The following is a 15,504-nucleotide window of genomic DNA, read 5'->3' on the forward strand; positions in this document are numbered from 1 at the left end:
CCCCCCCACCCCCCCCCCCCCCCACCCCCCCCCCCCCCCACCCCCCCCCCCCCCCACCCCCCCCCCCCCCCACCCCCCCCCCCCCCCACCCCCCCCCCCCCCCACCCCCCCCCCCCCCCACCCCCCCCCCCCCCCACCCCCCCCCCCCCCCACCCCCCCCCCCCCCCACCCCCCCCCCCCCCCACCCCCCCCCCCCCCCACCCCCCCCCCCCCCCACCCCCCCCCCCCCCCACCCCCCCCCCCCCCCACCCCCCCCCCCCCCCACCCCCCCCCCCCCCCACCCCCCCCCCCCCCCACCCCCCCCCCCCCCCACCCCCCCCCCCCCCCACCCCCCCCCCCCCCCACCCCCCCCCCCCCCCACCCCCCCCCCCCCCCACCCCCCCCCCCCCCCACCCCCCCCCCCCCCCACCCCCCCCCCCCCCCACCCCCCCCCCCCCCCACCCCCCCCCCCCCCCACCCCCCCCCCCCCCCACCCCCCCCCCCCCCCACCCCCCCCCCCCCCCACCCCCCCCCCCCCCCACCCCCCCCCCCCCCCACCCCCCCCCCCCCCCACCCCCCCCCCCCCCCACCCCCCCCCCCCCCCACCCCCCCCCCCCCCCACCCCCCCCCCCCCCCACCCCCCCCCCCCCCCACCCCCCCCCCCCCCCACCCCCCCCCCCCCCCACCCCCCCCCCCCCCCACCCCCCCCCCCCCCCACCCCCCCCCCCCCCCACCCCCCCCCCCCCCCACCCCCCCCCCCCCCCACCCCCCCCCCCCCCCACCCCCCCCCCCCCCCACCCCCCCCCCCCCCCACCCCCCCCCCCCCCCACCCCCCCCCCCCCCCACCCCCCCCCCCCCCCACCCCCCCCCCCCCCCACCCCCCCCCCCCCCCACCCCCCCCCCCCCCCACCCCCCCCCCCCCCCACCCCCCCCCCCCCCCACCCCCCCCCCCCCCCACCCCCCCCCCCCCCCACCCCCCCCCCCCCCCACCCCCCCCCCCCCCCACCCCCCCCCCCCCCCACCCCCCCCCCCCCCCACCCCCCCCCCCCCCCACCCCCCCCCCCCCCCACCCCCCCCCCCCCCCACCCCCCCCCCCCCCCACCCCCCCCCCCCCCCACCCCCCCCCCCCCCCACCCCCCCCCCCCCCCACCCCCCCCCCCCCCCACCCCCCCCCCCCCCCACCCCCCCCCCCCCCCACCCCCCCCCCCCCCCACCCCCCCCCCCCCCCACCCCCCCCCCCCCCCACCCCCCCCCCCCCCCACCCCCCCCCCCCCCCACCCCCCCCCCCCCCCACCCCCCCCCCCCCCCACCCCCCCCCCCCCCCACCCCCCCCCCCCCCCACCCCCCCCCCCCCCCACCCCCCCCCCCCCCCACCCCCCCCCCCCCCCACCCCCCCCCCCCCCCACCCCCCCCCCCCCCCACCCCCCCCCCCCCCCACCCCCCCCCCCCCCCACCCCCCCCCCCCCCCACCCCCCCCCCCCCCCACCCCCCCCCCCCCCCACCCCCCCCCCCCCCCACCCCCCCCCCCCCCCACCCCCCCCCCCCCCCACCCCCCCCCCCCCCCACCCCCCCCCCCCCCCACCCCCCCCCCCCCCCACCCCCCCCCCCCCCCACCCCCCCCCCCCCCCACCCCCCCCCCCCCCCACCCCCCCCCCCCCCCACCCCCCCCCCCCCCCACCCCCCCCCCCCCCCACCCCCCCCCCCCCCCACCCCCCCCCCCCCCCACCCCCCCCCCCCCCCACCCCCCCCCCCCCCCACCCCCCCCCCCCCCCACCCCCCCCCCCCCCCACCCCCCCCCCCCCCCACCCCCCCCCCCCCCCACCCCCCCCCCCCCCCACCCCCCCCCCCCCCCACCCCCCCCCCCCCCCACCCCCCCCCCCCCCCACCCCCCCCCCCCCCCACCCCCCCCCCCCCCCACCCCCCCCCCCCCCCACCCCCCCCCCCCCCCACCCCCCCCCCCCCCCACCCCCCCCCCCCCCCACCCCCCCCCCCCCCCACCCCCCCCCCCCCCCACCCCCCCCCCCCCCCACCCCCCCCCCCCCCCACCCCCCCCCCCCCCCACCCCCCCCCCCCCCCACCCCCCCCCCCCCCCACCCCCCCCCCCCCCCACCCCCCCCCCCCCCCACCCCCCCCCCCCCCCACCCCCCCCCCCCCCCACCCCCCCCCCCCCCCACCCCCCCCCCCCCCCACCCCCCCCCCCCCCCACCCCCCCCCCCCCCCACCCCCCCCCCCCCCCACCCCCCCCCCCCCCCACCCCCCCCCCCCCCCACCCCCCCCCCCCCCCACCCCCCCCCCCCCCCACCCCCCCCCCCCCCCACCCCCCCCCCCCCCCACCCCCCCCCCCCCCCACCCCCCCCCCCCCCCACCCCCCCCCCCCCCCACCCCCCCCCCCCCCCACCCCCCCCCCCCCCCACCCCCCCCCCCCCCCACCCCCCCCCCCCCCCACCCCCCCCCCCCCCCACCCCCCCCCCCCCCCACCCCCCCCCCCCCCCACCCCCCCCCCCCCCCACCCCCCCCCCCCCCCACCCCCCCCCCCCCCCACCCCCCCCCCCCCCCACCCCCCCCCCCCCCCACCCCCCCCCCCCCCCACCCCCCCCCCCCCCCACCCCCCCCCCCCCCCACCCCCCCCCCCCCCCACCCCCCCCCCCCCCCACCCCCCCCCCCCCCCACCCCCCCCCCCCCCCACCCCCCCCCCCCCCCACCCCCCCCCCCCCCCACCCCCCCCCCCCCCCACCCCCCCCCCCCCCCACCCCCCCCCCCCCCCACCCCCCCCCCCCCCCACCCCCCCCCCCCCCCACCCCCCCCCCCCCCCACCCCCCCCCCCCCCCACCCCCCCCCCCCCCCACCCCCCCCCCCCCCCACCCCCCCCCCCCCCCACCCCCCCCCCCCCCCACCCCCCCCCCCCCCCACCCCCCCCCCCCCCCACCCCCCCCCCCCCCCACCCCCCCCCCCCCCCACCCCCCCCCCCCCCCACCCCCCCCCCCCCCCACCCCCCCCCCCCCCCACCCCCCCCCCCCCCCACCCCCCCCCCCCCCCACCCCCCCCCCCCCCCACCCCCCCCCCCCCCCACCCCCCCCCCCCCCCACCCCCCCCCCCCCCCACCCCCCCCCCCCCCCACCCCCCCCCCCCCCCACCCCCCCCCCCCCCCACCCCCCCCCCCCCCCACCCCCCCCCCCCCCCACCCCCCCCCCCCCCCACCCCCCCCCCCCCCCACCCCCCCCCCCCCCCACCCCCCCCCCCCCCCACCCCCCCCCCCCCCCACCCCCCCCCCCCCCCACCCCCCCCCCCCCCCACCCCCCCCCCCCCCCACCCCCCCCCCCCCCCACCCCCCCCCCCCCCCACCCCCCCCCCCCCCCACCCCCCCCCCCCCCCACCCCCCCCCCCCCCCACCCCCCCCCCCCCCCACCCCCCCCCCCCCCCACCCCCCCCCCCCCCCACCCCCCCCCCCCCCCACCCCCCCCCCCCCCCACCCCCCCCCCCCCCCACCCCCCCCCCCCCCCACCCCCCCCCCCCCCCACCCCCCCCCCCCCCCACCCCCCCCCCCCCCCACCCCCCCCCCCCCCCACCCCCCCCCCCCCCCACCCCCCCCCCCCCCCACCCCCCCCCCCCCCCACCCCCCCCCCCCCCCACCCCCCCCCCCCCCCACCCCCCCCCCCCCCCACCCCCCCCCCCCCCCACCCCCCCCCCCCCCCACCCCCCCCCCCCCCCACCCCCCCCCCCCCCCACCCCCCCCCCCCCCCACCCCCCCCCCCCCCCACCCCCCCCCCCCCCCACCCCCCCCCCCCCCCACCCCCCCCCCCCCCCACCCCCCCCCCCCCCCACCCCCCCCCCCCCCCACCCCCCCCCCCCCCCACCCCCCCCCCCCCCCACCCCCCCCCCCCCCCACCCCCCCCCCCCCCCACCCCCCCCCCCCCCCACCCCCCCCCCCCCCCACCCCCCCCCCCCCCCACCCCCCCCCCCCCCCACCCCCCCCCCCCCCCACCCCCCCCCCCCCCCACCCCCCCCCCCCCCCACCCCCCCCCCCCCCCACCCCCCCCCCCCCCCACCCCCCCCCCCCCCCACCCCCCCCCCCCCCCACCCCCCCCCCCCCCCACCCCCCCCCCCCCCCACCCCCCCCCCCCCCCACCCCCCCCCCCCCCCACCCCCCCCCCCCCCCACCCCCCCCCCCCCCCACCCCCCCCCCCCCCCACCCCCCCCCCCCCCCACCCCCCCCCCCCCCCACCCCCCCCCCCCCCCACCCCCCCCCCCCCCCACCCCCCCCCCCCCCCACCCCCCCCCCCCCCCACCCCCCCCCCCCCCCACCCCCCCCCCCCCCCACCCCCCCCCCCCCCCACCCCCCCCCCCCCCCACCCCCCCCCCCCCCCACCCCCCCCCCCCCCCACCCCCCCCCCCCCCCACCCCCCCCCCCCCCCACCCCCCCCCCCCCCCACCCCCCCCCCCCCCCACCCCCCCCCCCCCCCACCCCCCCCCCCCCCCACCCCCCCCCCCCCCCACCCCCCCCCCCCCCCACCCCCCCCCCCCCCCACCCCCCCCCCCCCCCACCCCCCCCCCCCCCCACCCCCCCCCCCCCCCACCCCCCCCCCCCCCCACCCCCCCCCCCCCCCACCCCCCCCCCCCCCCACCCCCCCCCCCCCCCACCCCCCCCCCCCCCCACCCCCCCCCCCCCCCACCCCCCCCCCCCCCCACCCCCCCCCCCCCCCACCCCCCCCCCCCCCCACCCCCCCCCCCCCCCACCCCCCCCCCCCCCCACCCCCCCCCCCCCCCACCCCCCCCCCCCCCCACCCCCCCCCCCCCCCACCCCCCCCCCCCCCCACCCCCCCCCCCCCCCACCCCCCCCCCCCCCCACCCCCCCCCCCCCCCACCCCCCCCCCCCCCCACCCCCCCCCCCCCCCACCCCCCCCCCCCCCCACCCCCCCCCCCCCCCACCCCCCCCCCCCCCCACCCCCCCCCCCCCCCACCCCCCCCCCCCCCCACCCCCCCCCCCCCCCACCCCCCCCCCCCCCCACCCCCCCCCCCCCCCACCCCCCCCCCCCCCCACCCCCCCCCCCCCCCACCCCCCCCCCCCCCCACCCCCCCCCCCCCCCACCCCCCCCCCCCCCCACCCCCCCCCCCCCCCACCCCCCCCCCCCCCCACCCCCCCCCCCCCCCACCCCCCCCCCCCCCCACCCCCCCCCCCCCCCACCCCCCCCCCCCCCCACCCCCCCCCCCCCCCACCCCCCCCCCCCCCCACCCCCCCCCCCCCCCACCCCCCCCCCCCCCCACCCCCCCCCCCCCCCACCCCCCCCCCCCCCCACCCCCCCCCCCCCCCACCCCCCCCCCCCCCCACCCCCCCCCCCCCCCACCCCCCCCCCCCCCCACCCCCCCCCCCCCCCACCCCCCCCCCCCCCCACCCCCCCCCCCCCCCACCCCCCCCCCCCCCCACCCCCCCCCCCCCCCACCCCCCCCCCCCCCCACCCCCCCCCCCCCCCACCCCCCCCCCCCCCCACCCCCCCCCCCCCCCACCCCCCCCCCCCCCCACCCCCCCCCCCCCCCACCCCCCCCCCCCCCCACCCCCCCCCCCCCCCACCCCCCCCCCCCCCCACCCCCCCCCCCCCCCACCCCCCCCCCCCCCCACCCCCCCCCCCCCCCACCCCCCCCCCCCCCCACCCCCCCCCCCCCCCACCCCCCCCCCCCCCCACCCCCCCCCCCCCCCACCCCCCCCCCCCCCCACCCCCCCCCCCCCCCACCCCCCCCCCCCCCCACCCCCCCCCCCCCCCACCCCCCCCCCCCCCCACCCCCCCCCCCCCCCACCCCCCCCCCCCCCCACCCCCCCCCCCCCCCACCCCCCCCCCCCCCCACCCCCCCCCCCCCCCACCCCCCCCCCCCCCCACCCCCCCCCCCCCCCACCCCCCCCCCCCCCCACCCCCCCCCCCCCCCACCCCCCCCCCCCCCCACCCCCCCCCCCCCCCACCCCCCCCCCCCCCCACCCCCCCCCCCCCCCACCCCCCCCCCCCCCCACCCCCCCCCCCCCCCACCCCCCCCCCCCCCCACCCCCCCCCCCCCCCACCCCCCCCCCCCCCCACCCCCCCCCCCCCCCACCCCCCCCCCCCCCCACCCCCCCCCCCCCCCACCCCCCCCCCCCCCCACCCCCCCCCCCCCCCACCCCCCCCCCCCCCCACCCCCCCCCCCCCCCACCCCCCCCCCCCCCCACCCCCCCCCCCCCCCACCCCCCCCCCCCCCCACCCCCCCCCCCCCCCACCCCCCCCCCCCCCCACCCCCCCCCCCCCCCACCCCCCCCCCCCCCCACCCCCCCCCCCCCCCACCCCCCCCCCCCCCCACCCCCCCCCCCCCCCACCCCCCCCCCCCCCCACCCCCCCCCCCCCCCACCCCCCCCCCCCCCCACCCCCCCCCCCCCCCACCCCCCCCCCCCCCCACCCCCCCCCCCCCCCACCCCCCCCCCCCCCCACCCCCCCCCCCCCCCACCCCCCCCCCCCCCCACCCCCCCCCCCCCCCACCCCCCCCCCCCCCCACCCCCCCCCCCCCCCACCCCCCCCCCCCCCCACCCCCCCCCCCCCCCACCCCCCCCCCCCCCCACCCCCCCCCCCCCCCACCCCCCCCCCCCCCCACCCCCCCCCCCCCCCACCCCCCCCCCCCCCCACCCCCCCCCCCCCCCACCCCCCCCCCCCCCCACCCCCCCCCCCCCCCACCCCCCCCCCCCCCCACCCCCCCCCCCCCCCACCCCCCCCCCCCCCCACCCCCCCCCCCCCCCACCCCCCCCCCCCCCCACCCCCCCCCCCCCCCACCCCCCCCCCCCCCCACCCCCCCCCCCCCCCACCCCCCCCCCCCCCCACCCCCCCCCCCCCCCACCCCCCCCCCCCCCCACCCCCCCCCCCCCCCACCCCCCCCCCCCCCCACCCCCCCCCCCCCCCACCCCCCCCCCCCCCCACCCCCCCCCCCCCCCACCCCCCCCCCCCCCCACCCCCCCCCCCCCCCACCCCCCCCCCCCCCCACCCCCCCCCCCCCCCACCCCCCCCCCCCCCCACCCCCCCCCCCCCCCACCCCCCCCCCCCCCCACCCCCCCCCCCCCCCACCCCCCCCCCCCCCCACCCCCCCCCCCCCCCACCCCCCCCCCCCCCCACCCCCCCCCCCCCCCACCCCCCCCCCCCCCCACCCCCCCCCCCCCCCACCCCCCCCCCCCCCCACCCCCCCCCCCCCCCACCCCCCCCCCCCCCCACCCCCCCCCCCCCCCACCCCCCCCCCCCCCCACCCCCCCCCCCCCCCACCCCCCCCCCCCCCCACCCCCCCCCCCCCCCACCCCCCCCCCCCCCCACCCCCCCCCCCCCCCACCCCCCCCCCCCCCCACCCCCCCCCCCCCCCACCCCCCCCCCCCCCCACCCCCCCCCCCCCCCACCCCCCCCCCCCCCCACCCCCCCCCCCCCCCACCCCCCCCCCCCCCCACCCCCCCCCCCCCCCACCCCCCCCCCCCCCCACCCCCCCCCCCCCCCACCCCCCCCCCCCCCCACCCCCCCCCCCCCCCACCCCCCCCCCCCCCCACCCCCCCCCCCCCCCACCCCCCCCCCCCCCCACCCCCCCCCCCCCCCACCCCCCCCCCCCCCCACCCCCCCCCCCCCCCACCCCCCCCCCCCCCCACCCCCCCCCCCCCCCACCCCCCCCCCCCCCCACCCCCCCCCCCCCCCACCCCCCCCCCCCCCCACCCCCCCCCCCCCCCACCCCCCCCCCCCCCCACCCCCCCCCCCCCCCACCCCCCCCCCCCCCCACCCCCCCCCCCCCCCACCCCCCCCCCCCCCCACCCCCCCCCCCCCCCACCCCCCCCCCCCCCCACCCCCCCCCCCCCCCACCCCCCCCCCCCCCCACCCCCCCCCCCCCCCACCCCCCCCCCCCCCCACCCCCCCCCCCCCCCACCCCCCCCCCCCCCCACCCCCCCCCCCCCCCACCCCCCCCCCCCCCCACCCCCCCCCCCCCCCACCCCCCCCCCCCCCCACCCCCCCCCCCCCCCACCCCCCCCCCCCCCCACCCCCCCCCCCCCCCACCCCCCCCCCCCCCCACCCCCCCCCCCCCCCACCCCCCCCCCCCCCCACCCCCCCCCCCCCCCACCCCCCCCCCCCCCCACCCCCCCCCCCCCCCACCCCCCCCCCCCCCCACCCCCCCCCCCCCCCACCCCCCCCCCCCCCCACCCCCCCCCCCCCCCACCCCCCCCCCCCCCCACCCCCCCCCCCCCCCACCCCCCCCCCCCCCCACCCCCCCCCCCCCCCACCCCCCCCCCCCCCCACCCCCCCCCCCCCCCACCCCCCCCCCCCCCCACCCCCCCCCCCCCCCACCCCCCCCCCCCCCCACCCCCCCCCCCCCCCACCCCCCCCCCCCCCCACCCCCCCCCCCCCCCACCCCCCCCCCCCCCCACCCCCCCCCCCCCCCACCCCCCCCCCCCCCCACCCCCCCCCCCCCCCACCCCCCCCCCCCCCCACCCCCCCCCCCCCCCACCCCCCCCCCCCCCCACCCCCCCCCCCCCCCACCCCCCCCCCCCCCCACCCCCCCCCCCCCCCACCCCCCCCCCCCCCCACCCCCCCCCCCCCCCACCCCCCCCCCCCCCCACCCCCCCCCCCCCCCACCCCCCCCCCCCCCCACCCCCCCCCCCCCCCACCCCCCCCCCCCCCCACCCCCCCCCCCCCCCACCCCCCCCCCCCCCCACCCCCCCCCCCCCCCACCCCCCCCCCCCCCCACCCCCCCCCCCCCCCACCCCCCCCCCCCCCCACCCCCCCCCCCCCCCACCCCCCCCCCCCCCCACCCCCCCCCCCCCCCACCCCCCCCCCCCCCCACCCCCCCCCCCCCCCACCCCCCCCCCCCCCCACCCCCCCCCCCCCCCACCCCCCCCCCCCCCCACCCCCCCCCCCCCCCACCCCCCCCCCCCCCCACCCCCCCCCCCCCCCACCCCCCCCCCCCCCCACCCCCCCCCCCCCCCACCCCCCCCCCCCCCCACCCCCCCCCCCCCCCACCCCCCCCCCCCCCCACCCCCCCCCCCCCCCACCCCCCCCCCCCCCCACCCCCCCCCCCCCCCACCCCCCCCCCCCCCCACCCCCCCCCCCCCCCACCCCCCCCCCCCCCCACCCCCCCCCCCCCCCACCCCCCCCCCCCCCCACCCCCCCCCCCCCCCACCCCCCCCCCCCCCCACCCCCCCCCCCCCCCACCCCCCCCCCCCCCCACCCCCCCCCCCCCCCACCCCCCCCCCCCCCCACCCCCCCCCCCCCCCACCCCCCCCCCCCCCCACCCCCCCCCCCCCCCACCCCCCCCCCCCCCCACCCCCCCCCCCCCCCACCCCCCCCCCCCCCCACCCCCCCCCCCCCCCACCCCCCCCCCCCCCCACCCCCCCCCCCCCCCACCCCCCCCCCCCCCCACCCCCCCCCCCCCCCACCCCCCCCCCCCCCCACCCCCCCCCCCCCCCACCCCCCCCCCCCCCCACCCCCCCCCCCCCCCACCCCCCCCCCCCCCCACCCCCCCCCCCCCCCACCCCCCCCCCCCCCCACCCCCCCCCCCCCCCACCCCCCCCCCCCCCCACCCCCCCCCCCCCCCACCCCCCCCCCCCCCCACCCCCCCCCCCCCCCACCCCCCCCCCCCCCCACCCCCCCCCCCCCCCACCCCCCCCCCCCCCCACCCCCCCCCCCCCCCACCCCCCCCCCCCCCCACCCCCCCCCCCCCCCACCCCCCCCCCCCCCCACCCCCCCCCCCCCCCACCCCCCCCCCCCCCCACCCCCCCCCCCCCCCACCCCCCCCCCCCCCCACCCCCCCCCCCCCCCACCCCCCCCCCCCCCCACCCCCCCCCCCCCCCACCCCCCCCCCCCCCCACCCCCCCCCCCCCCCACCCCCCCCCCCCCCCACCCCCCCCCCCCCCCACCCCCCCCCCCCCCCACCCCCCCCCCCCCCCACCCCCCCCCCCCCCCACCCCCCCCCAGAATCTGCACATGGGTTATGTGGATAAGATAATCCAAGAACATCATTCAGAGGCAGCAAACATCTGAACTCCTGTGCTAGGGAACTTCAGGGCCTCTATGCCTTTTCTTGGCCCTCCAGGGCAACTGGTTGGCCCCAGTATGATACAGGATGGTGGACTAGATGGACTGCTGGTCTTAACTAGCACAGCCCTTCTTATCAGATAAATCTGCAGTATTAAACCATGCATTCATCTAGACCAGGACTTTCTAGCCCAAATGTCATCACTTTCTCTATAATTTATAAGCTTCCATCCTGGGCCCTCCAGGACCTGTCATCTCCCCCCCAGTTGTCTTCCCAAAAAACTGAAAAAAATTCTAACAATGCAGTTGTAGAAGAAGAAGAAGAAGAAGAGTTTGGATTTATATCCCCCCTTTCTCTCCTGCAGGAGACTCAAAGGGGCTTACAATCTCCTTGCCCTTCCCCCCTCACAACAAACACCCTGTGAGGTAGGTGGGGCTGAGAGAGCTCCGAGAAGCTGTGACTAGCCCAAGGTCACCCAGCTGGCATGTGTGGGAGTGTACAGGCTAATCTGAATTCTCCAGATAAGCCTCCACAGCTCAGGTGGCAGAGCTGGGAATCAAACCTGGTTCCTCCAGATTAGATACACGAGCTCTTATCCTCCTACGCCACTGCTGCTCCTGTACTCTTAAAGGGAAGGTACTCCAGTCTTTTGATTGTTTTGGTTTCATCTTTCTAGTTCTACAATATCCTCTTTTAAATGAGGCATCCAGAATGGTTGTCCAAATGTAGATACACTATGCAATTATATAAATACATCATAATCCTGGCAGTTCTATTTTCAGTCCATTTCCTAATAACCCATATCATAGTACTCTTGCATCATTGCCACACATCAGATTTATGTTTTTAATTGACTTATTCACCTGGGAATGCCGGCTTCCAGAAGATGGGACTGAAAAACCATCTGGTGTGAGATCTCTTTCTCTCTCTTTCATTTTCTCTCCCCTTCATTTTGGGACAGCAGATCTTCCACCCGGCTGGACTGCTTTTTCTCCCTCTCCTCTGAGCAAGGCTGTTAACAATAGGATGTTTGGGAGGACACTGATTCATAGGGTCTGTCATGAGGGCACTTGACCTATGCTTTGATTGTACATTTGTAAATCAAAGGAAAACACCAAACGTCTCCAGGGCTGTCCATTCCAAATGGAATCAATCCAGCTAAGTATTGTTGAAGGCTTTCACGGACAGATTCAACTGGTTCTGGTGGGTTTTCCGGGCTGTGTGGCTGTGGTCTGGTGGATCTTAGGAACATTAGGAACAAGGTCCACCAGACCACGGCCACACTGCCCAGAAAACCCACCAGAACCAATCCAGGTAAGGACTACCCAGGAACTACTCACTGCTCAGAGAAGTGGAAAAAGCAGAACAGTTCATATCTTGTAAAGAGACATTTGGAAAGATTCTGAACCAAAATTCTAGATAATGATGATTTGGGGCCATCTGTAGGTGTGCAGAAGAAGCTCTGGTGATCCAAGAACCGGTACTTCTTATAGGTAAATTGTTCCAACGCCCATTGTTCATGCATAGCCCAGTGCATTCCCCTCAGAACATTGTCAGTCTGTTTGCCACCTCTCTGTGCCACAAAGTACAAAGAATATTACATCTTTACAGATGGCTAATCAATATTTTAAATATGCCTGTGCTTGGACTTTTTTTTCTTTTGCATTTGTTTGGCTTTACATTTTTAATCTGCCTTTCAGCCATGAAGTAGGCCTTTTCCTTTTTAACAGAATTTTTTTAGCTTATCGCAGTAGTTCTGAAAACTTGATTGAAGTGGGACTTTCAAAAAAGTGGGACCTACTGTTAAATTTTCTCTGATTTTCAGAACACTCTTGTGAAGTCTCTTCTTGCAACTTTCCTCTCCCCAATGCCAGAATCCCACCAAACAAGTTTTTAAAAACATTTCTAGACAGAAGTGTATCCAGTGGTGGGATCCAAAAATTTTAGTAACAGCTTCCCTCACCAGCCCTCCCCCCTCCAGCAAAGGGGGCAGAGGTGTACCTAGGCAAACCTGAGCCCTGGGCAAAAACTGAGTTGGATGCCCCCCCATGGGCAGCCACCCCACCATGACCCCCCAAATTTTTTTTGCACCAGGTCATTTCTAAATCATCATCACATTATAGAAAATGCCCCAACTCACAAATCTGAACACAGCAATGGTGAAACACACAGGTTCTTTGATAGAGACTGGTGAGACAAAAGGAACGACAGGCTGAGAATCAATGAATTGCAGTACCTGAAAGGGATTAACCCAGTTCAGGGAGTTACATTATTAGTCGCAATTGCTATATGGAACCTTCATGTTCAAAGGCAGTATGCTTCTCGGGGAGGCGAGGGCGTGGAGATGGAAAAGCGGACCCAATTAGTAACCCCCTCTCGGCACACACAAATAATTAGTAACCCACTCTCGGGAACTGGTGAGAACCTGCTGGATCCCACCTCTGAGCGTATCTAGAGAAAATGTAGCCTTGTGGAAAATCTTTCCCCCCTCCTCCCCCGCATGGGCGGCCACTCTCCCCCCCCCCCCCGCACAACCGAACAACTTTTTTTGCACCAGGTCTTAAAGTCAGTGTATGGACCAAATGACTAAATGGCTGCAGCCCAGGGACATTTGACCCCTGTTTCTAGATGTACCTCAAGTGGGGGTGCAGGCAGACCCCCACCAGCATGGCCTCCGCAGCCCTTCCATACATATTGGGGTGCCAGATTCTGGGCAGGAGAATCCTCAGGAGCCAAGCCAAGTTCTTTTAATGAATTAATTAGGGTTTTAATTAATAACTAGGGTTGCTGGACCCTCCTGGACTCTTCTGCCCCAGTGTGGACACAGCCCTTCCACAGCCCTTCCTCAGTTGTACCGTTATCCAAAAGATGCTAAGAAAAATGCTAAGAATGGGATGACCCAGAAAGGGATGGAGTCTGAAAAGAAGCAGAAGGCTGCAGAACTCATGAGGTTGGAGGAAGCAAGGCTACCAGGCTGGGACCTTGATTGATTTTTATAAGCCCTTAACACCTTGTTTCAGGGTTTTTGTGTATGTAAATGGTGAGAGTTTTTCTGGGGACCTTCAACATCTTGAATCCAGTTCACCAAGCCTCTGGACTCTCCATGAGCCAACCACCAGCAGGAAGAATGGACTTGGCATTATCAGACTGTAATGAGAAGGACTTGGAATGAAACTTGAATAGGACCTTGGAGTGTTAAATTAAATGTTAATGTTTGATAATTGTCATATGTAAAAGAAAGTAAACCAGAGGTGGAATCCAGCAGGTTCTCACAGGATCCCGAGAGTAGGTTACCAATTATTTGTGTGTGCCGAGAGGGGGTTACTAATTGGTGATTTTGCCATGTGATTTTTGCCTTAGTTGCACCCCTCCTCTCAGCAGTAGTGCGCAGAACTTGAAGCAGTCTAGCAGGAGGTGCAACGGTGTGCGTGGCAGCCTGCGCCTGCGTGCATTCGTTTCCTGCCCAAGGACCGGCGCAGTGGCTGCGTCCTTGCCACAGCCCCGCCCAGGAATGCCCCGCCCCCAGAATGCCCGGCCATGCCCACGTTGTGCCCCGCCCAGCCCCATTGGCGCTATGCCACAGTTTGAATCCCTCCACCATAGGAACCTGTTACTAAAATTTTTGGAACCCACCACTGAAGTAAACCCATTTTGTTTAAAATTTAGTTGTTGCAAGTTCTGCCCCACAGAACCCACAAGCTGAGGTTACACTTGCCCTGAGCTTCATTTTCTATAGCTATGCCCCTGCCTCTTCCAACTTCAGCTGCACTCAGGAGTGGTAGCTGAAATCCTCCTAGAAAATTTCATCTGTCTGAATCTGATTAGCTTCGGCACATTTTCTGTGTCATGTGCTCTCCAACCAGAGCCTTGGATATTCCAGGCAGCTGAACCATCATAGGGACCTCTGTTTGGCCACAACTTGCTCTGAGTTGTGTTTGAGGCTCTGTGTGATGAAGCTGCTAGGTAAGTATGTGGATCAGTTAGAGCCCTGACCTCATTTTTGTATTTAGAAAAGCTGCTTGTTATATGTGAACTGTGTGAGAAACAGTGGGGAGAAGAAGCGAAGTTTAGTGGGGAGTCCTAACTTCAGAGCATTTCAGATGTTCATGGATCATAATTTCACTGGTTCCTGCTGGCAAGACCAATTGGCCATGCCAGCAGGGGCTGATGGGAATTGTAGTCCATGAACATCTGACGTGCCAGAGTTGAACACCCCTGGTTTAGGTTTTTCCAGTTAGTACTTCACTGATTCTGATCCTTGGCTCTTTACATGTGTTGGATAAAAAAGTGACTTGTGGAAAGGCATGATTTCAAGCAGAGAATGAGGGAAAGCAGTAAGCTTCCACTGCTTCCTTGCTCCCAATCAGTCCACCTTCAGTGGCTTAAAAACATGGCATTAGGGTTTTAATATACATATACTTAAAGTCTTTGTACACCAATCTGTAAAAAAGATTTTATTAAAAAGCAGAAGTTAACACATAGTTTTTCTTCATCTCTTTCTCTTCCACCCCACAGGTGCTTTCTTCATCCCGTACCTCATCTTTCTCTTTGCCTGCGGAATTCCAGTATTCCTCTTGGAGACAGCCCTTGGGCAATATACCAGCCAAGGCGGGATCACTGCCTGGAGAAAGATCTGCCCTATCTTTGAAGGCAAGTGTGTTGTACGGAAGTACCGGTTACTTCCCATCAAACGCTCTGTGTACTTTTGGATCTAGTTCTTTGCAAGACCCCCGGCTACAGGGCACGGCACTGAGCCTCTTGCTGAGATATACCTGCTCCAAACTGTGATCTGAGTACAAAAAGTGAGTCATTCCCCCAAAGTGTCAAGAGATGGCATTGATAATCTACATACAGCCAAAAGATGGTGCCAAAGCAATGGCCAGAAGCTTGCCAAGTTACAGAACTGTGGCATGGAGCCAAGGATAGATAAGAAGGCTGTAATTGGGTGCGGGATGATGATCAAAAGAGAAGTGAAAGCAGAGATGTTCTGAACAAGAGACTGAAGCCAGAGAATTAATTTTGCCAGTTGTAATATGCAGTGGTGGAGTCAGAACAGCAGGGTGACGGTGGCTGCAAAGCACAGTTGGATTTCTGAAGATAATGTAATAGCTTGTGTTTGAGTATTAGAGTGGTTGCGGACAAGGGTCATGTTTGGCCAGTGGTGCCAATCACGCTGCCTCAGAGCCAACATCTATTTCATGCTCAGCCAGGTCTAGTTTCTTCTCCCCATCCCAGCTTTTTTTTTTCTTTTAAAAAATCCAGCATCTGAGGATGTGAGTTACTGTGAAAGCAAAGGGAAGGATACACAACCTCATTCCCTCTTGCAATTTCATGCTAAAAATCGTAGCTCCCCCAGCCAGCTGCCTTTTCCACTGCAGGGAAAAGGTTATGGGTATTTTTTACCTCTTCCAAAGGAAAAGCACCTGATGTGTGCGTGTGCATGCAAGGGAGGGGAGGGAGCAAGGGGTAGCATGCAAGGGAGGGGAGGGAGGGAGCCCGGCATCTGGACATGGCCCACCC

The 15,504-nt window shown here is 76.6% G+C and overlaps 2 protein-coding genes across 3 annotated transcripts in view; one reads left to right on the forward strand and one right to left on the reverse strand.

Moving 5' to 3' along the window:
* The window catches only part of B4GALNT3 (beta-1,4-N-acetyl-galactosaminyltransferase 3), a 403,403-nt gene that overhangs the window by 328,751 nt on the left and 59,148 nt on the right, over positions 1-15,504 (reverse strand). The gene's annotated exons all lie outside the window — the stretch shown is intronic.
* LOC125434730 (sodium- and chloride-dependent GABA transporter 2-like) overlaps positions 1-15,504 on the forward strand; it is a 193,534-nt gene that overhangs the window by 124,886 nt on the left and 53,144 nt on the right. For both annotated transcript variants that reach the window (XM_048500342.1, XM_048500343.1), the window contains exon 3: positions 14,500-14,634. In XM_048500342.1, coding sequence (XP_048356299.1) covers positions 14,500-14,634 — 135 coding nt within the window. The remainder of the gene's footprint in view (positions 1-14,499; positions 14,635-15,504) is intronic.

This window comes from Sphaerodactylus townsendi, linkage group LG06, assembly GCF_021028975.2.
Source record: "Sphaerodactylus townsendi isolate TG3544 linkage group LG06, MPM_Stown_v2.3, whole genome shotgun sequence".
Lineage (NCBI taxonomy): Eukaryota > Metazoa > Chordata > Lepidosauria > Squamata > Sphaerodactylidae > Sphaerodactylus > Sphaerodactylus townsendi.